This window comes from Peromyscus californicus, unplaced genomic scaffold (assembly GCF_007827085.1).
Source record: "Peromyscus californicus insignis strain IS unplaced genomic scaffold, ASM782708v3 Scaffold_11__1_contigs__length_118956290, whole genome shotgun sequence".
NCBI classification, from domain to species: domain Eukaryota; kingdom Metazoa; phylum Chordata; class Mammalia; order Rodentia; family Cricetidae; genus Peromyscus; species Peromyscus californicus.
The window spans coordinates 102,672,846-102,692,829 of record NW_026294402.1 but is presented as its reverse complement, the minus strand read 5'-3'; the positions used below and the strand labels follow the sequence as shown (position 1 = coordinate 102,692,829).

The window sequence follows — 19,984 nt, the reverse complement described above, 5'->3', positions numbered from 1 at the left end:
AGTGGACCCCACTCTGTTTCTCCATCTCCCTCGCCTGGACCTCAAAAGCTGTCCCTTGGCAAGCGGTCTTTCTCAATATCTGGGGGTGATGGGGCCGGGAGGGGCATTCTTTGCCTGACAGCTTCCTTAGCTCGGCGAGCCTGGGCTCCTGAGGGCTCTTCACAGGGTGGCAGAGGCTAAGGGGGTTGGGGGAAAGGGCTGAACAGGATCCAGTCGGGCCTGGGCTCCTTACTCCTCCCCTCCTCGTCCAAACCCTCCTGCCTGCATCCCCTTTCTAACCTGACCTTTGTGACTGCTTCCTTTCCCCTCCATCCTTTCATAGTTGGAATGCTGTTACCCTAGAATGCCTTTCTAAAAACTTTTAAAACCACTATTTAAAATCACCAAAAAATATGGACTGTTTCGCAGATGTGCGTGTCCTCCTTGCGCGGGAGCCGTGCTAATCTTCACGGTATTGTTAGGAGGCCTCTCATACCCAGCCTGTATCAGATGCATATCATGGGTCACCAAGAGCCTGGGCTGTACACACCCCAACACAGTCAGCTCATTCTCTTCCTCCATTCCTAGGGTAGGACGTCCCCTCCTTCCAGGATGAAGTTCTTGAGCATCTGGTAACTGACAGGAAATGGCATATGGAGCAGCCACACCAAGTGCATAGAGAATACTATGCCCAAGGCAGTATGAAAGGTGCTCCTTTTCCTAAGTGGAGCTGGCCCAGAAATGAATAAATAGACAACACAAACCATGGCACCCTTCCAGTGTTCCACAGTCAACATGTCTAAAGATAGTCATGCAGAGAAAAACTGAAATACTTTCTATACAACACCCAGACAGGGGCTCTTGTGAATGTGGTCCTGCCTCCAGAGATTGTGAGACATTTCTGGGTACTGGGGTGGGGGTGGGGATGGGGGGGGGAAGACTTCACAAGCTTGTTCAGATGGCCTGACCCAACTCATTTGGAGGTGGGAACAGCCATTAATTGGTTCTCTGCTGCCACCATGTGGCCATGATGGTGACTGCCCCTCCACACACAATGCACCCCTTGGGGGTAATTTGTTTCTCAACAGTTGGGTCCACAGGAGAACCCCTTTGTTACTTTTCATCTGTGGGTTCTGCAGGAACTTCAGGCTAGGTATGGGGCCCTGCAGTGTTAAGTATAAGCACTCCTAAGGTAACTCACTGGGCCTATTGTGTGGCCTATTGCTGGCTTAGGACTTATTTAACTACTCTGAGATTTTACCTCAAAGGAATGCCAGCCACTTTGCCCTCCATGGGCTCAGGCTTTTCTGAACACTGCTTCTTCTCAACCCAGAAATCACCTTACTAAAATCAGAGCCTTCTTTCTAACGACAGTAACCACATCAGACTGCAGTTTTAAGCGCCTCGCCCCGCTGTATTTTATCCAGAGGTTGAAAACCCCTGGACTTTGGATTCTGCCAGTTTCACAGCAGAGCAGTTCTACCAGGTTCTTCTCTTTGCAGATGTTGGTGTCTCTATTAGGAACACCTCCTTTATTTGCCTGTCATCTAATTCGTGACCTCCAAGTAGGTAAACCCCACACTCCTAGGTGCCTACTGTCCTAGGTACCAATGCTTATCTGTGACCAGCCTTTCCTATCCCTGAGCAGAACTGATGCTGAACTAGAGAGAGGCTGGATATCTACAGGTGCTAGAGCAGCTACCAGAAGCACTTAGGGGCTAACTGCTGACCAGAACAACCAGGGATGTCTGGCTTCGAATCACCCTGGTTCCAAAGGGTTGATCTGATGCCCTGGTCAGGAGCAAGTTGAAAAAAAGCACAAAATAGGAAAGAAAGAGACCAAAGGCATATGTGCAGGGTACACACCAAGGGCATATGTGCAGGGTACACACCAAGCCTGCTTCTGAGGGTAGCCTTGACTGTCCTGGAACTCACACTGTAGACCAAGCTGTCTTCAAACTCAGAGATCCGCCTACCTCTGCCTCCTGAGTACTGGGAATAAAGGTGTGTGCCGTCACACCCAGCCCTGCCACTGGTTCTTTTACCCATCCAGTACAGGAAGGTGGCCTGTTGCTGTGTTAATTCAAACACGATCCGGGTTGAAACCAGTAACTAAGATTATGCTTCCAATTAAGTACAACTGTCATGGTGCATCCTTAACATGGCCCATGCTAATTCATACATGTTCTCTGGTGTGGTTTTAGTGGCAAAAATAATTGTGGTCCTACTTACAGAGACTTCATGAAGGGGGGTCTGACAGCCTGAAGACAACATTATCAGGCAATTCTCTCTTTAGTTAGGCCTTTTGCTTCTCTAATGAGATGGTTAAGCTGCAGCAGGACCAGGAGACTGCCCATCCCCCCCCCCCCCATGAGCAAGTTGGAGGCCTTCTGCACTGTGCCCTGGGTTGCCCCAGGGTCTTACGGCAGAGGGAATGGAACTTTACTGCTGAGCCTCCTGAGCGTCCATAGTATTTCATGTAGGACAGGCTGAGGAAGAGGGTGACTAAAGACAGCCCAGCATATCAAGTGACCTTATGGCAGATTTACTTCCAAAGGCCCTAGAGGTCAAGTGGGCATCCTTTGGCTCATTCTTGGGGGGCTGTTATGATGAACTGGCTGGCTGAGATACAGGAACTAAGACAGACATCCCTTTATGGGAAGATATAAGCATTATCCCCAGAGGCCTGTGGCTATAGGAGATTGGACTCTGAATCTGATTATGCTCAACACTGGGTTGCCTTGGCAAGGGCTCCTACCCAAAAGTTGGCCCAGGTAATCTGCACTTGTCTTACTCAGCTCAGCCTGTGCTTAACTACAGCAGCCCATTAACCAGAGTGCTGGTGACTGAACTATCCTTTGAAGCATGCTTCTGGGGGCCCCACCAAGGACAGGCTGGCACTAGAGAAGACTGAGTATGGGTAAAGATGGGGGGCAGACAAGGGAAAAAACAGTAAGGTGCTTGTGAACCCTTTACATATGGCAGGATTTCATGGAACCAAAACAGCCCCAGACTGGAATCTGACTCCACGTGTGAGTAGCCTGATGCTGGCAAAGGGTGGGAGGAGAGGAGATTAAATGAACATGTGCCCCCATATATAAGGAATGTGTTGAGCCAGGAAGGAGGATTCTGTGTCTACATGTGAGACTGGATGGGTAAAAGAACCAGTGGCAGGGCTGGGTGTGACGGCACACACCTTTATTCCCAGTACTCAGGAGGCAGAGGTAGGCGGATCTCTGAGTTTGAAGACAGCTTGGTCTACAGAGTGAGTTCCAGGACAGTCAAGGCTACATAGAGAGAGCCTACCTCAAAAATCAACCAAACAGCCAGGCGGTGGTGGCACACGCCTTTAATCCCAGCACTCGGGAGGCAGAGGCAGGTGGATCTTTGTGAGTTTGAGGCTAGCCTGGTTTACGGAGTGAGATCCAGGAAAGGCGCAAAGCTACACAGAGAAACCCTGTCTCGGAAACAAACAAACAAACAAAAAACAACCAAACAAAAGAGCCAATGACAAAACACAAGTGTCTTTCCCAAAGCACTTTAATGCACGCACCAACCCACAGTCCCTGCCTGCTGGCTGGGCAGGAGAAGCCAGCCTCACCTGGAGGCTCCCATGGCTTCCCACGCCCAGTGTGCCTTCCCACGTCCATCAGTAGGTGAGGGGTGTGAGGATGAAGAGCCGGTCCTCCTCTTTACGGATCCAGCGCATCAGCTTATGGATGGCACTGACAGCTGATGCCTTGGTTCCCAGTGGGCTGTAGCACATGTAGAGCTCAAAGGCACCTGTCACCTGGAGGAGGGGGCAAAGGGTCATCACCTAGAATAGGCATGCCTCTTGTGGCATCTACCCAGTATTCGTATGAGGACAAGTTCATCTAGGGCCACCTTACCCAGGCTAGGAGGTTCTCATTGGGGCCTGTATAGTAGATGGTCTTGAGTGGGCGAGAGGCGTTGTGAGCACGGCTGTGCAGGTACTGGTAGAGGCCCAGCAGCCGCTCCTGCTCCTCTTCACTGGTGTACGGGGCCTCAATCTCAGGACTGCAGATGGAGAAGTGGGTTCACAAAGGAATGCCTTTCACTGTCTTCTCAGGAGAACTAGAAATACCTATTTCTGGACAGGAAGCTTTTACTGCCTGTTCTCTCCAGGTGCTTCCCTATGACTACAGAAGACCCAGGACAGACTGGACCCTGCCCCCCTGCCAGGGTCATAGTGATCCTTTGGTGACCCTTCCTTAGAGAGGTTATTTCTGAGTTTAGGTATCTAACGGAGTAGCAGGTCAAGAGTAGAGGAAAGCAAGCTGGGAAACCTTCTGAGCCAAAAGTGGGGGTAGGGAGAGGACATATCTGTCCAGCTCCTTTAGTGGAGGAATGGGTGGGGGAAGACTCTGCATCCTGGTCTGCACCAAAATGACCCCAAAGGCAGAGCTGCTCCAGGACAAAGGACCTGGGAAACCTCTGTTCCAGCTTCTTTCCCAAGTTGTTCCAGGTCTTACGTGTGTTGAAGTAGAGAGGTGTATGCCCACCGAGTGCTGCCAGAGGAAAACAGCCCCAGCATACCGGTACATTCTCAAAGGAGTGCTCAGTTCCAGGGCTGCATCTTAGGTCTCAGGACCAACCAGCCTCCCCCCATTTCTGCATCCTTGTCTCCCTGAAGCAGTGCCTCCGCTCACCTGGTGAAGAGTCCCGAGCTCTTGGACTTATAAAGGAAGTGGCGAAGGTCGGGGATGCCCACTTGGGCAACGCTGTAGTAGGGTGTGCGCAGCGCCTCCCGCAGGGCCAAGTGGGCTCCCCGCTTTCGAAGGCGTTCCTGGAAGCGGCGGCGGCAGTCCGACACTGCGAAGAAGTCCTCACGGTCGGTAGACACCAGCAGCAGGCAGAGGTCGGTGTCAGGTTCTAGATAAGAGATGTGCGCGTGGAAGAAGCCGGCTGCATTGAACTTTGGCAGGCACACGGGGGTCCACGCCTCGCCCTCACGGAAGGATGAGGAGGAACTAATGAGGTTGAAAAGCAGGTGCAGGTCGATGGGATGCAGGAATTGGTCCTTGCGGCGTACCAGCGCCACCAGCTGGTTGCGGGCCAGCAGAATGGAAAAGACCAGGCTGCGAGCACGTGCCTGCTGCAGGCTGGCACTCACCGTGTCCCGCACTGCCGCTGCCAAGGGCAAGCACCGCGCTGCGCCCATCAGGAAACTGGGGTCTCGAGCCATTAGCTGCAGCAGGTTATCGGTGATCCGCTCCGAGCCTGAGAGCAGGCGCCGCAGGTCGTAGTTCTGCTTCTGCTGGAAGATGTGGCTTAACTGCGCGCCAGTGAGGAGGCTCAGGATCTGGTAGTAGATGTACAGTAGCTCCTGGGCCAGCTCCTGGGCCGACTGCCGCGTGCGGGCCACCGCCACCAGCACCAGAGGGCTCCGGCGCACGAATACTACCTTGTAGCCATCTAAGGGTGTGGGCAGGGGGTCAGCTTCAGCCCTCCTCCCAGAAGCCCTCCCGGATAGGCTTTCCCAGTGGGCTTCACTTTCCAGGGTTTCCTTGCTGGGAGCTCTGAATTCAGTAGGGGCTTATTGGTTGTGGGCAGCCAATCACCTCCCTTCCCTGCCACCTGTTTCACAAACTGACTCTCTTGGACTCACAAGAAGCTCCTCAGGAAAACACATTCTTAGTTTGCTTTTTGAGACAGCGTCTCAAGTAGCAAAAGCTGATCCTCCTGCCTCCACCTCCCAAGTGCTGGAATTTACAGGCTGCATATACATCACCAGGCCCAGCTCAGGAAAACACATTTTATGCTAAATGCTAACTTAATTGGCAAGGGATCTGGGCTATGGATCTGGGGTTGATTGGGTTTTTTTAAATTTTTTAATTTATTCATATTTTTTGTCACTGCCTCAGGGGGGCTTTCATCCTTTCTGATGGCAAACTCTTGGTAGAACTGCCTTTAGCTCTCAACACAGCCGCACTGCCTCAGGAGGCTGATATTGTTATCCTACGTTCAGTAAGAGCATGAGGCTCAGAGAGATGGAAGGACTTTACTCTCAGGCACAACCCAGCTTTCCAGGTGTGAGTGTGTGTGTGTGTGAGTGTGTGTGTGTGTGTGTGTGTGTGTGTGTGTGTGTGTGTGTCCAAATCCGGGTATGAATAGACCCTGCCATTGGAGCCTTCCCCACAACCCTCTTCAGGTGGCTCACCTGCATGGATGGAGCGGATGGCATTCTTGTCTGCCTCCAAGAAGGATACCAGGGCAACCATGACACCCATAGTGCTGGAAAGTGCTTCCTCAGACCCATAGCGAGAATACACAGGCTTCCCTGCCTCACTCAGTACAAACACATGCTTCTGGTGGAGGCGCCATGCCTCCGTAGCGTCCTCCTCCTCCCCATCAGTTGAGCCTTCCTGAGAAGGCTCTGTGGCTGGTCGTCCAGCTGCCCCCTGGGGCTCCAGCCAGTCTTCAGAGCTTCCTGGCAGCATTTCCTCCTGCAGGTCACGGGCCACACCTGTCAGCTGGGTGCTTAGCTCGCTGAAGTCCTGGCTGATCTGGCGCATGTCTGTAGGTAGTGGGGGGGGACTTCCAGCATACTCTTTGGGGCTGTCCCCAGAAGCTTCCCTGTCTTCTGACTCTGTCAGGTCTTCGTAGGAACGTGCATGAACAAACATGGCACCCTCCTGCCCCGCACCTGCAGACCAAAAGCACTGGTGCTTAGAGACACTCACCACTCACCAAGGAGATGCCAAGAGGGTCACTGCCTGTCTTGATGGGGCCAAGCTACTGTCCTCTCTACCACCGTCTACTATGGATCATGCTCAACTACAACCTAAAAGTCCTTGGTCCCAAGGCAGCAATGGAAACTGGTATCTGCCCACCCCTCACTAACACTGAACAGCTCACCCCCTTGCCCACTCCAAACACACTGGCCTTTATCCATCTGCGCTTCAGATCCCCCCCAACACACACACACACACACACACACACACACACACACACACACACACACACACTTACCCAGGAGTCTGCATCTGCTGTGTACCTGGAAGGCATCCCCATCTCCCCATGTGGATAAGTACTTGTCACACTTCCACTCTGAGGTAAGAGGTATTTATTTACACATCTGACCTCCAACCCCAGACACGATCATTTTCTCTCTTTAATTTCCATTGGAACACTAACCAGTTATTGGTCACTACAATGTTATCCCTCAAGAGTACAAATTTAGTTATTTACCCTCTCCATCCATGAGGGAGAGCTACCACAGCCCCTGACTACCAGCCTGTGGCTTCTCCAGGACAGGGGCCACATCGGGCTTCTCTTACATATTTTTGGGGTGCTGGGATCTAAGGACTGAGGCAAGTACTGGACTAATGAGCTAAATCCCAACTCCTACTTTGTTTTCTTCTTTTGGAGATATGGTCTTCCTACATAGCCCTGGCTAGCCTCATATTCATTATGTAGCTCCAGGCTGACCAAGATCTCACACCAATCCTGCCTCAACCCACAGGTGCTGGGATTACAGGTGTACACCACCATATCGGGCTCTTCTTTTCCTTTTGAAACACAGTTAGAATTTTTATTAAAAGATATTTTAGGTGGGCAGCGGTGGCACACGCCTTTAATCCCAGCACTCGGGAGGCAGAGCCAGGCAGATCTCTGTGAGTTCGAGGCCAGCCTGGTCTACAGAGTGAGATCCGCCGGGCGGTGGTGGCGCACGCCTTTAATCCCAGCACTCGGGAGGCAGAGCCAGGCGGATCTCTGTGAGTTCGAGGCCAGCCTGGACTACCAAGTGAATTCCAGGAAAGGCGCAAAGCTACACAGAGAAACCCTGTCTCGAAAAATCAAAAAAAAAAAAAAAAAAACAGAGTGAGATCCAGGACAGGCACCAAAACTACACAGAGAAACCTTGTCTCAAAAAACCAAAAAAAAAGATATTTTAGTCTGGCAGTAGTGAATATTCCTTTAATCCCAGCACTCAGGCAGAGGCAGGTGGATCTCTGAGTTTGAGGCCAGCCTGGTCTACAAAGCAAGCTCCAGGACAGCTAGGGCTGTTACACAGAGAAACCCTATCTCAAAAAAAAAAAAAAAAAAAGGTATTTTAAAAATACTGACTTTCAAGTAAGAGCGTTAGGAGAAGAAAGGAATCATTTTATATCTTTCCTTATTATTTTTATAAGAGACAGGTCCTCACAGTTGTCTAGACTGGTACAATATGAAATGGCAAGAAAGGTAAGATGTAAACTGAGCCCTGCTCTCTGCAGTATCCCCAACATGTGACAAACACCTATTGAATGAGCAAATGTACACGTGAGTAAGGAGGAAAGAGTGGTCATGACCCCTACCCCCCTGGAGGCTTGCTTGTTCCACTAGTCTCTGGTTGGGGAACTGCATGCTCTACCCATACCTGGCTCTGTTCCCTGGGTCAGTCCTGGCGTGGGGCTCTCAGCTCTCTCTACACTTTGGCCATCGGAAGGAGCCAATATGCCATCAGGGCATTCGCTGCTTCTCTTCCTCTGCATGTCAGCAGCCATCTTTTGGGCTGTCCTATGAGGTAAAGAAAAAAAAAAAACAAACACCGTGGAAGCCAAAGGAGTAAGGTGCTGGTAGACACCAGCGTATCTAATAGTACTTAAGTTTTTTTTTTTTTTTTGTTTTGTTTTTCGAGACAGGGTTTCTCTGTGTAGCTTTGGAGCCTTTCCTGGAACTCACTTGGTAGCCCAGGCTGGCCTCGAACTCACAGAGATCCACCTGGCTCTGCCTCCCGAGTGCTGGGATTAAAGGCGTGCGCCACCACCGCCCGGCTAGTACTTAAGTTTCTTACCAGGACCCCACTAAGTCAAATCCCTGGGAAATGACTTCTGGGTATTCTCTCATAAAAATATTAAGTTTTAGTCGGGCAGTAGTGGCACACCTTTAATTCCAGCACTTGGGAGGCAGAGGCAGGCGGATTTCAGTGAGTTCAAGGCCAGCCTGGTCTACAAAGTGAGTTCCAAGACAGCCAGGACTGTCTCGAAAAACCAAACCAAAACAAAACAAAGTTTTAAGTTTTTTTATTCTGGATGTGGTGGTTGGTACCTCTAATCCCAGGACTCAGGAGACAGTCAGGAGAATTGCCCAGAGTTTCAGGCTGGCTGTAGCTGCATAGTAAAACCTTGTTTTAAAAACTAAAACCTGGGTTGGAGATTTAGCTCAGTGGTAGAGCGCTTGCCTAGCAAGCACAAGGCCCTGGGTTCCATCCTCAGCTCAAAAAAAAAAAAAACCAAAAAAACTAAAACCTGCCGGGCAGTGGTGGCGCATGCCTTTAATCCCAGTATTCGGGAGGCAGAGGCAGGAGGATTTCTGTGAGTTCGAGGCTAGCCTGGTCTACAAAGTGAATTCCAGGACAGGCTCCAAAGCTACACAGAGGGACCCTGTCTTGAAAAAACAAAACAAAACAAACAAACAAAAACTAAAACCTGTCTCTCTCCATCTCCCTTCCCTGGAAATTCAACCCAGGTCCTTGTACATAGCAGGTAGACACTTTACCACTGAGCTATACCCAGGCATCATGCTCCTTCCCTGATTATAAAAAGACACATTCATCGCAGAAAACATGGAAACACAGAAAGTGTAAAGAAATGTCATTCATTCTCTCTACAATTCAATCTTCCTCGCTACATTGACAGTGTTAGCTGCTGTTATTAGTTGGTTTAAAAACATGCTTTTTAATTTTTCAGGTTTTTTGTTTTGTTTTGTTTTTAGTTTGCTTGCTTGTTTTCAAGACAGAGTCTCTGTGCAACCTTGGCTGTCCTGGATCTCACTCTGTAGACCAGGCTAGCCTCAAACTTACAGAGATCCACCTGCCTCTGCCTCCCCAGTGCTGGAATTAAAGGCGTGCACCACCACACCAGCTTAAAAACATGCATTTTAATTTACATTTAAAATTATTTATTTAGAGGCAGGTGTGATAATGCACATCTTTAATCTCAACAGTCGGGAGGCAGAGGTAAGTGGATCTCTGTGAGTTGGAGGCCAGCCTGGTCTACAGAGCAAGTTCCAGGATAGCCAAGGCTGCACAGAGAAACCCACAGGAAAACAAAAAACAAACAAACAAATTTATTTAGAGGCTAGAGAGATGGCTCAGCAGTTAAGAGCACATGTTTTTGCAGAAGACCTGGGTTTCATTCCCAGCACCCACATGGTGGCTCACAGCTGCCTGCAACTCTAGTTCCATTCAGGCACCAGGTACATATGTGGTGCCCACACATAAATGCAGGGGCAAAACACTCTCACACATAAAATAAAATAATACATCTTTAAAACAATTAAAAATAATAAAATAAACTATTTATTTATTGTGTGTGTGTGTGTGTGTGTGTGTGTGTGTGTGTGTGTGTGTGTGTGTGCACATGTATGGAGGTCAAAGGACAACTTTTCAGGAGTCAGTTCTCTCCGACCACTTTGTTTGAGGCAGGGTCTCTCTTGTTTCTATCACTGTGCAGTGCACTCAGGCTAGCTGCCCGTCTCCTATCTCACCATAGATGTACTGACATTACAGATATGCACCATTGTCCCAGGTTTGCACACGTGGGTTCCCAGAGTCAAACTCAAGTTTGGCAGCAAGATCCTTTACCCACTGGATCATCTCACCAGCCCCTACATACATTTTAAGAAGACAATGTATAATTTTTATATGTCAAATACAAATAAATACACAAAGGAAGAGGACCAGAAGGAAGTCACACTGTCAGGGTAGTCAGTATTTGTACAACAGCAGTTCCAGTACTTTAGAGGTTGAGGCAGAAGGATTGTTCAAAGTTTTGGGCCAGCTTGGGTTACACAGTGACTACAAGGCCAGCCTGAAATCCATAGTGAAACCCTGTCTCACAATAGTTCAAGTACAGGTTAGCATGCTACAAAGTTGACGTGGGTTAAGTTACATAATTCCGAGCAGGTTAGTCAACAGGAGCTAAGACCTGAAGCTGAGGGTTTGGAGAACTTGATGTAGGAATTGAAACACTTCTGTGACGCCCCTTTCACTCCACATTCTACCGTGAATTTCCCCATTCAAAACTGAATTTACCATGGATGGGCACGGTAGTGCACACCTTTGATCCTAGCACCAGGAAAGCAAAGGTAGGTAGATTTGTGTGAGTTTGAGGCCAGCCTGATCTACAGAAACAAGTTTCAGGCCAGCCAGAGTTACAAAAAGAAACACTGTCTTAAAAATAAAAATAATGTGGTACTGCACACCTTTATCCCAGCATTAGGGAGGCAGAGGCAGGGGGATCTCTGTGGCCAGCCTGGTCTATAACATAGTGAGTTATGGGATTTCCAGAGGTACATAAAGAGACCCTGTCTGAAAAAAAAATTTAAATTGACCAACAGTTTTTTTTTTTTTTTTTTTTTTTTTTTTTTTTTTTTTAAGGCAGAGTTTCACTGTGTAGCCCTGGTTGGCCTCAGACTCACAGATATCCACCTGCCTCTGTCTAGTATGTACCTTTCTGAGCACACAAAATCAACCATGGGTCTGGAAGCAAGTCTTCTTTTTCTTAAATATTGATTGTTTTCCTTTTTTAAAAGATTTAAGGGCCAGGTGGGTGGTGGCGCACGTCTTTAATCCCAGCACTCGGGAGGCAAAGCCAGGTGGATCTCTGTGAGTTCAAGGCCAGCCTGGTCTACAGAACGAGATCCAGGACAGGCACCAAAACTATAGAGAAACACTGTCTCAAAAAACAAACAAAAAAACCCAAACAAACAAACAAACAAAAAAGATTTAATTCTTTGTGTGTGTGTGTGTGCGTGTGTGTGTGTGTGTGTGTGTGTGTGTGTGTGTGTGTGTGTGTGTGTGTATACATGTCCTCTCCCCTTCCCTCCCTCCCTCCCTCCTTCTGTGTATGTGACAGAGTTGTGTGAGAGTTGTGTGTATAGCTATATGCACTTGGGTGCTAGTGTGTGAGAGAGAAGAGAACATCGGGTGTTTCACATTTTCTCAGCTAAAATGGACATGGGTGGTCGCACGCCTTTAATCCCAGCACCCAGGAGACAGAAGTCAAGTGGATTTCTGAGTTCCAGGCCAGTCTGGTCTACAAAGTGAGTTCCAGGACAGCCAGGGCTGTTACACAGAGAAACCTTGTCTCGAAAGACTAAAACAAACATTTTCTCAGCAGTCTGGAAGCCAGGAAGTTTAAGCAATCCTCCTCTCTGTCCCTCTTGCCGTTGGGGTTGCAAGGTATTTGTGAGGCTTGTTATGTGTATGCTGGATCCCCACTCCAGTTCTCATGGGTTTGAGAAAACACCCTAACCATTGAGCAATCTCTCCAGCCCGTCTGGAAAGAATTCTGAGTCGCTTCCTTCCGAGCGGGGTCCATTCTGCTAGTATCAGAGCACTGCCTTCCACATGCGGTGGCATGCGAAAACACAGCTGGAAGATTATGTATAAGCTCTTAAACACTTCAGAGTCAAAGCTGCCTAGAATTAGTGTCACAGCTAAGGGGGCTGGGAAATGTGGAGAGTCCACAGACAACTGCTGAGCAGTAAGGTTTCTGCCACAGCAGCCACATTTCTCCTGTTCTCTCTGGAATCTGTTACATCCAGACATCATTGTTCCAATGACTCCCAGGATCAACTCACTTCACCCCTGAACAGTCACAGAAACAAACTCCTGATACATTCTCAGTCTCTCTCCCCCTCCTCCTCTTCCATAGTCTCTCCTCCCAAGTCCTGGCATTACCTGTCTGCACAGCCGATCTTGGCTTGCTTTCTCTCTCCTAGAGCACTTACCACCCTTGGCTTCTGTACACCATTCTCTTTTCTTGCCCCCCTGACTGTTTAGTTGGAACCTCCAGCTCACTCCCGCTTGATCTGGAAAGCCCCATTCCCCTCTCTCTCCAAACCACGCTCTCTCAGAGAATCTCCAACAAAGAAAAGGCACCAAAAAGCCCACTTCCACATTCTTGGGGGCTACAGCAGTTCCTCCCCTGAAGTTGCCAGCTGCCCAAGTCCCCGCCTAAATCGGTCAGCTTTTGACCATACTTGGGCACAACACCAGCTTGTGGTGGACACGTCAGCACCCTTTGCCTCCACCCTATAACCTCCTGCTTTAGTTCAGGTGTGTGATTTCTCCACCTCAATCTCTGAGACTGAAGAACTCACCCGGGAGTCACTTTGCTCAAATAGACCTGATCTTTTACTTTTTCAATTTGGCTTGATCTGGCTTACTGTGTCAGTGGAGAAACCTACTACGTGGGACAGAAAACCTATTACTGACCTCATGGACTACCCATCTGAGTCCTTTTTACAGTTTTTTTTAATGGAGGGGCCCTTGCTTCTCTTCTGTCTTCACTCAATGCCTTTGTGATCTATACATACCTTTATACATTAATGGACCCAACTTTTATTTCTAGCCCCAATCTTTCTTTTATTTTCAGGCATACACACATAATTGTTTGTTATCTTAAGGTTATACATCCCAACCAAGATCCCAGTCTATCCTCTCTTTAACAGATGTTCCTTGCTAGGTACGGTGGCACACACCCAAAATCCTAGCACTTGAGACTTGGAGGCCAGAGGCTCTGGAGTTCAAGGCCATTCTAAGCTACAAAGCAAGCAAATTCAAGTCCAGTCTTGCCTAAGTGAGACCTTGTCTCAAAAAACAAACAAACTAAGGGGGAGGGTAGTTAGAGAGATGGTTCAGCAGTTAAAAATATTTACTGCTCTTCTAGAAGACCCAAGTTTGGTTCCCAGCTCCATGTTAGGCCTACAACTGCCTATAACTCCCACTCCAGGAAACAGATGTCCTCTCCTGGCCTTCACGGGGCATGCACACAAGTGACATACATTTATACAGACATACATGAATAAAATAATAATAATAATAATAATAAATCTTAAAAAAAAAATCAAACCAAAAGGGACATCAGGGATGGCTCAGTCTATGAAGTGTTTGCCTTGCAAACAAGAAGACATGAATTCCATCCCCAGAACCAACGTGAAGATGCTGGGTTTGGTGCCACTTGTAATCCCAGTGCTGTGGAGGCAGAGACGAGAGGATGCCCGGGGCTTGCTGGCATAGTGACTTTGATGTCAGCTTGGTCTACATGAGGTCCTGTCTTTTAACACAAAACTGAGCATTGCGGCTCAGGCCTGTAATCCCAGAACTTGGTGGGCTAATGCAGGAAAGCTGCTGAACGACTGAGGTTAGTCTGGGCTACAGAGTGAGACCTTATCAAAAAAAACTTTTTTTTAAATAAATAAAAAAGAGTGAGACCTTATCTCAAAGACAAACAAACAAGCAAACAGCAGGGGACGGAGGCTGCTGCTTAGTCCCATCTTTTAGCTCTGTATAAACAGGACACAGTGACACACACTTGCAATCCCAGCACTTGAGAGGTAGAGGCAGCAGCTTGGGATACATGAAAAACTATCTTAAGCTACAGAGTCTCAATAAAACCAAAATTAGGGCTTAGGGATATAACTTAGTTGATAGAATGCTTGCCTATAATGCATAAAGTTCTGGGTTCGAGCCCTGTACTATATAAAACCATGTATGGAACTGGGGAAAGAGCTCAGTTTTTTTTTTTTTTTTTTTTTTGCTGCTTTTGCTGCAGCTCATTTCACAGGACCCATGTTGGGTGGCTCACAACAATCTGTAACTCCAGCTCCTAAGGGACCCAGTTCCCTCTTTTGGCCTCCTCAGGCACCCATACACACACATACATATACACTCATATACACAAATAAAAGCCAAATCCTTAAATAAACATGTGCAGTGACATACCTGTAATCTCCACTCTTGGGAAGTGGAGGTGAGAGGGTGATCACAAGTTCAATGTCCTCAACTATATAATGAGTTTGAAGCCAACCTGGGGTATATGAGACTGTCTCAAAAACACAGTAAACAGGGGCTAGAGACGGCCCAGCAGTTTAGATCAGAGCACATACTTCTCTTAGAGTATCCTTGGGCTTGATTCCCAGCACCCCAGTTAGGCAATTCACAACTGTCTGTAACTCCAGCTCCAGTGGATCCAATGCCCTCTTCTGGCCTCTTCAGGTACTGTACTCACATACACAACTCCCTCTCCACATAAACATATAATTAAAATAAATAAAATTAAAATCTTAAAAATGTGTAAATAATAGTGGGAGGGACACAATAAGACAATAAGTGGTACCTTTCACAGAATAACTTATCAATGTTAAGTAGTAAATGCCTATATCCAATTGTTGACCATTTCTTTTGTTTGTTTGTTTTTGTTTTCCTGAAACAGGGTTTCTCTGTGTAGCCCTGGCTGTCCTCCAACTCACTTTGTAGACCAGGCTGGCCTTGAACACAGAGATCTACCTGCCTCTGCCTGGGCTCTGGGAATAAAGTGTGCGTCACCGCACTGAGCTCAATAGCTGACCATTTCTTATCAATTCCATGATTATCTGAGTGGTTCAAGCCACCGTTATCTCTCTAGCAAATTATTGCCACAACCTCCTACCCAGGCCTAGTGTGTCCCACTGCTGTCTTTGTATTCGAGGTGAGCCTCTTGAAACACAGGTCAGGTCAGGTCATTCCTCTGCTCACAGTTCTGTAATATTTCCACCTCACTTAGCAAGAAAATCAACTTCCTCCTGATGGCACACAAGGCCCTTCCTCCTTTATTTCTCCAAGCTTCTTTTCTACCCTTTCTTCCCACCTCATTTCTACATCAGCTCAGCTTATCCTGAACACCTCTTTGCTTAACCTTTGCCCCTTACTCTTCCCTCACCCAACTTCATTTATAGCCCTTGCTAGGCTAGTACATGACTCATTCCTTCACTTCAGGTTGTTGCTGGAGTACCTTATCAGAGAGGCCTACCCTGCAACACACTGCTCACCCTGATTTTTTCTAGATTGAAGGTCACCCTTCACATGGCCTGCGACATATGAGACACATGCAGGAGGAATTAAACCAGCATTTGGAAGAGAAAGAAAATGAAAGGTCTGTGAACAACACCCAGTTCAAGTGTACCTGGGATCAGGCAAGAAAACCCTTGTCTGTAGAAACAGCTTGTCTTTGGAAGTAATCAAGTATTCAGGAAAAACAGCCCTGTAGTTAGAGGGACTGGTTTTACTGGTCTCAGATTTCTCACTTATAAAATGGTATAGAATGGAAGCCGGGCGGTGGTGACACAGTCTTTAATCCAAGCACTTGGGAGGCAGAAGCAGGTGGATCTCTGTGAGTTTGAGGCCAGCCTGGTCTACAGAGTGAGCTCCAGGACAGCCAGAGCTGTTACACAGAGAAACCTTGTCTGGAAAAATTAACAAACAAACAGTATGGAATGGAGCTATCCTTCAAACAGCTGCTCTGATTTATGGGGTGGTAAGATTACATGAGATGATACATGTGATCTGGCTACACAGAGTAGGCATATCGTGGACTCAGCTGCTGTGATTAGCACACTGTGGCCATTCTCAGCATTCAGGCTGCAGTTACACACAGACCCAGGGGTCTCTGTGCTGCAGATCAATCTTTTGGGAATCTGCTCAGTAAGCCAGAACCTCATGAATGACTTTAGGAAGCCAGGTGAGCTCTAGTTTGAAGGACCTCCACCCCCACCCCATGTCAGGTCCAAGAGCCATCCATAGGCCTCAGCCTCAGAGTACCAAGCAAACCAGCTGATCTCTGGCTCTGCAGTTGCAGAAAGTTACAGGCTGCTAGCTTCTGCTGCTTCTAGATCTCTCTCCCAAGTTTACTCCTAGGTCTGCATAATGCCCCTCTTTGTGGTCATGTAATTCTGGCTTAAAGATCCAAACAAGTTCTAGCCCAGCTTCACTCTGTCTGTCAGTGTGCCTTTTGTGCTTCCATTAAAGGAGCCCCATGTTTCTGAGTGTACACAGCATGGTACCTGCATGGGGAAGGAAGCAGGGTCAGCTGTCTAGAGCTAGCAGATGCTTTTTTCACAACAGTCCCTTTGCTATGTGAGATCATATAGCATCTTTATCCTCTCCAAGGTCAGTGTGGGGTTCCAGCCAGAAGGCCTTGTGAAGCAAATAGCTTTCTGGATACCCACCCACTCAGGCAGGAAGGTTCAGGATCAGGAGTGGATCAGGTAAAGCCCACCTCCCACCTCCACCGGAGCTTTAACTTTTGCAGCTGATGCTCCTGGGAAGCTGAACCTGAAGCAGTTAGCAAGGGAGTTATCTCAAACCAGCCCCGGAAGTCTCTACAGGAACACTTTTTAGGCAGCTCCTCTAAATGTCCCCAGGGCATGCAACTTTTCCTAGAAGCGTCCAGCCGAGCCTATGAGTGATGTCACGGAAAAACTGGTGTTCTCCCTCCTCCTGCTCCTCCCTCTCTCAGAAGACTCCTGAGAGGGTAGGGTCTTGCAAAAGCCCCTTCTTATTGGCTCCTAACCACCTCGACCCTTCTTCCCGTTCTGACAGTGCTTCACCTTTGGCCTTGACCCTTTGGTCCATCTGGGAGGACGATGCAGAATGTATGACAGAAGGGCCCAGTTGAGGCTGTGCTGCGGGTGCTTCAGCAGGATGCCTACTCTATACTAAGCCTAGCCTGATCCTGGTCACCCCTGGAGGCCACTCCCCTTCCTGACAAAGGCTGCTCACATTTCCCAAGCAAACTCTAGCCCAGAAAGGGTTGGCTCACCTGGTGTAAGGGCAGCCTAGTTATCTGAGCCAGGACACCCTTGAGAACGAAGTCTCAAGACCAAGACCCTTCCTTGATCTGCCTGGCTCACGCCACCACCCCTCTGTCGCTTTTTAAGAGAACTCTGAGGGCCGAATACGTCCGAATTGGGGGTTGGTGTCTTACCCAGCTACTGCTGCCTATGGGACATTGCCCTCCCAGCCAAAGAATGAGTTCTCGCCTCATCTTTCGTATTGCCCAGTTGGGGCCAGCTGGCTGAAGGACCCCAAAGAGACGCAGCACTCCTATCGGTGCAGTAGAGGGCCGGGACCCCCCAGTTTTCAAGCCCCTCCCTCTAAAGATGACAGCTTGCCCGCCTCTCGCCTCCCCCAGGCCACGTGGGTTGGCAGTCGAACTCACCTGTTTCTTGGGGGAACACAGGACCTACCGAGAGTGCCAGTCACTGCCCTCTGCCAGACCCCTGGGGGGCTATGAATGTCCAGCCGTGCCTGGGCTGAGGGTGCAACTTCGTGGGGCTACCGCCCCTGGAGGATACAGACATGGCCACAGCGGAGGAACCGATCTCTCCTGTCCGACCCTTAACCGGCCACCGGCGCAGGAAGACAGCTTTCACCGGCCTCTGGTGGCGGAGGCCCGGTTTCAGCCGCTTGGCCAGTCCCAGCCCGCTCCTCGGTGCATTGTGGGAAATGTAGTCCGTAGTTCTCCGCAGCCTAAGCACTGAGGGAGCGGTTCCGGGCTCCGGAGCCCGGCAGAGCCAGAGGCGGGGTCTGACCCCGTCCCGGGTTGCCTCACCTGGCACCGCCTTCTTTCGTGTCTTAGAGGCCGGTCCCTGCCCCTCCTCTCTAGTAAGAGGTTTATTTCAAGGGACTGTAAAAGATGTCAGTATTTCCCCACTGATCGTGGAAGGAAAATGTAAGTTTAGGGAGCTGGATAAATGTCATTAGTGAGCCCAGCCACACTGACTGTAAAGGATGTGGACATATCGAAAAGGCACACGAATTGTTGCTTTAAAAATTGTTGCTTACTCTGGTCTCAATATATTAGTATAAGAGTCTAGAAGGCGCAGTTCTCAACGCTTCACATAGACTGACCTGGGGTGCTTTTGAAAATACTTAATACCCAGACACCACCCCTAGAGATTTTTACTTAATTGGATGCATGTGGGGAACTAGGCATCGGATTTGTTTTTTAAAGCTACCGGCTGATTTCTAAGGGCAAGGAACTACTGCTTGTAATTTCCTACGTACAAAGTAACAAAAACAGGAAAACAAGTTTCCGAGCAGCCTTTACTTTTGGAGTACAGTTTAAAGAAGTAAAATCAAGCCGGGCGGTGGTGGCGCACGCCTTTAATCCCAGCACTCGGGAGGCAGAGCCAGGCGGATCTCTGTGAGTTCGAGGCCAGCCTGGGCTACCATGTGAGTTCCAGGACAGGCGCAAAGCTACACAGAGAAACCCTGTCTCGAAAAACCAAAAAAGAAAAAAAAAAAAAAAAAAGAAGTAAAATCAGGGAATAACAATATTATTGATATTTTCTGTGAAGCAACGTGCTCACTTCTTTAGCTTCATGGTGAAGTATCCCAATAGTTCGGGGTGAATGACAAAGTCGGAAACCTCTGATTCTTCCTTGCTGTTGGACAAGCACCCTCAGGTGGTTGGTCCCCTGTGTCTTATTCGGTCCTGTCCAGAACTTGGGGAGATCTGTGTCTCTGGCCATTCAGGACCTGTCTGTATGTATGACTGACATGGTGACAAAGTTGTGACCTCTTACTGGAGATCGTTCACACAGGGTTATTAGAACCTTGCATGCTGGGTAAGGGAAGCTTCCCATATGAGAAAAAGTTCATTCCCTTGGAATGGAGGGAGAGAGAAGGGAAGTGGAGCTTCTTCAAGTCTTCACAGGTCTTTCAGTATTTTCCCTCTTTGCTAGCTCAGGGTTCCAGGTTCCCTACCTTGAGGCAAATATAAATTTATACAGTTTTGCTCTGTATACTTAATTTCATATTATTTTATTGTAGGAGTGTTTCCAGATATTTGATTACACTGTGTAAAGATGTGTCACTGTGATTGGTTTAATAAAAAGCTAAATGGCCAATAATATCTAGGCAGGACTTCCAGGCAGAGAGAGAAAGCAGGAGGAGGCTCGGAGACAGATGCCAGGAGACATCAAGAGGAAACAGGAGGTACAAGGTGGAAGAGAGGTAATGCCACGTGATAGAACATAGATTAATAAATGGGTTAATTTAAGTTATAAGAGCTAGTTAGGAATAAGCTTATGCTGTAGGCCGAGCTTTCAAATTAAATTTTCATTAATTAAATTTCATAATCTGTCATTATTTGGAAGCTGGCTGGTAGGACAGAGAAATACCCCTTACAATGGAGTCTAAGGCAAGAATTTTCTTTGTGTGATGATGGGG

General features: G+C 48.3%; 1 protein-coding gene and 1 pseudogene across 2 annotated transcripts; both read right to left on the bottom strand.

The window, feature by feature from the left end:
- Positions 1–386: 386 nt before the first annotated feature.
- Positions 387–461, bottom strand: LOC128105659 (uncharacterized; annotated as a pseudogene).
- Positions 462–3,501: 3,040 nt separating this feature from the next.
- Positions 3,502–18,266, bottom strand: Mon1a (MON1 homolog A, secretory trafficking associated). 2 transcript variants are annotated; one of them, XM_052720324.1, is made up of 6 exons: positions 17,970–18,266; positions 8,363–8,502; positions 6,161–6,646; positions 4,650–5,415; positions 3,870–4,017; positions 3,502–3,769 (listed from the first exon to the last, which is right to left on the bottom strand). In XM_052720324.1, the coding sequence occupies exons 2-6, from the start codon at positions 8,487–8,489 to the stop codon at positions 3,629–3,631; spliced, it is 1,668 nt and encodes a 555-aa protein (XP_052576284.1). In that variant the 5' UTR covers positions 8,490–8,502; positions 17,970–18,266; the 3' UTR covers positions 3,502–3,628. The 2 variants fall into 2 exon arrangements, with proteins under 2 accessions (XP_052576284.1, XP_052576293.1); XM_052720333.1 differs by lacking the exon at positions 17,970–18,266 and adding an exon at positions 17,736–17,872.
- Positions 18,267–19,984: the final 1,718 nt, after the last annotated feature.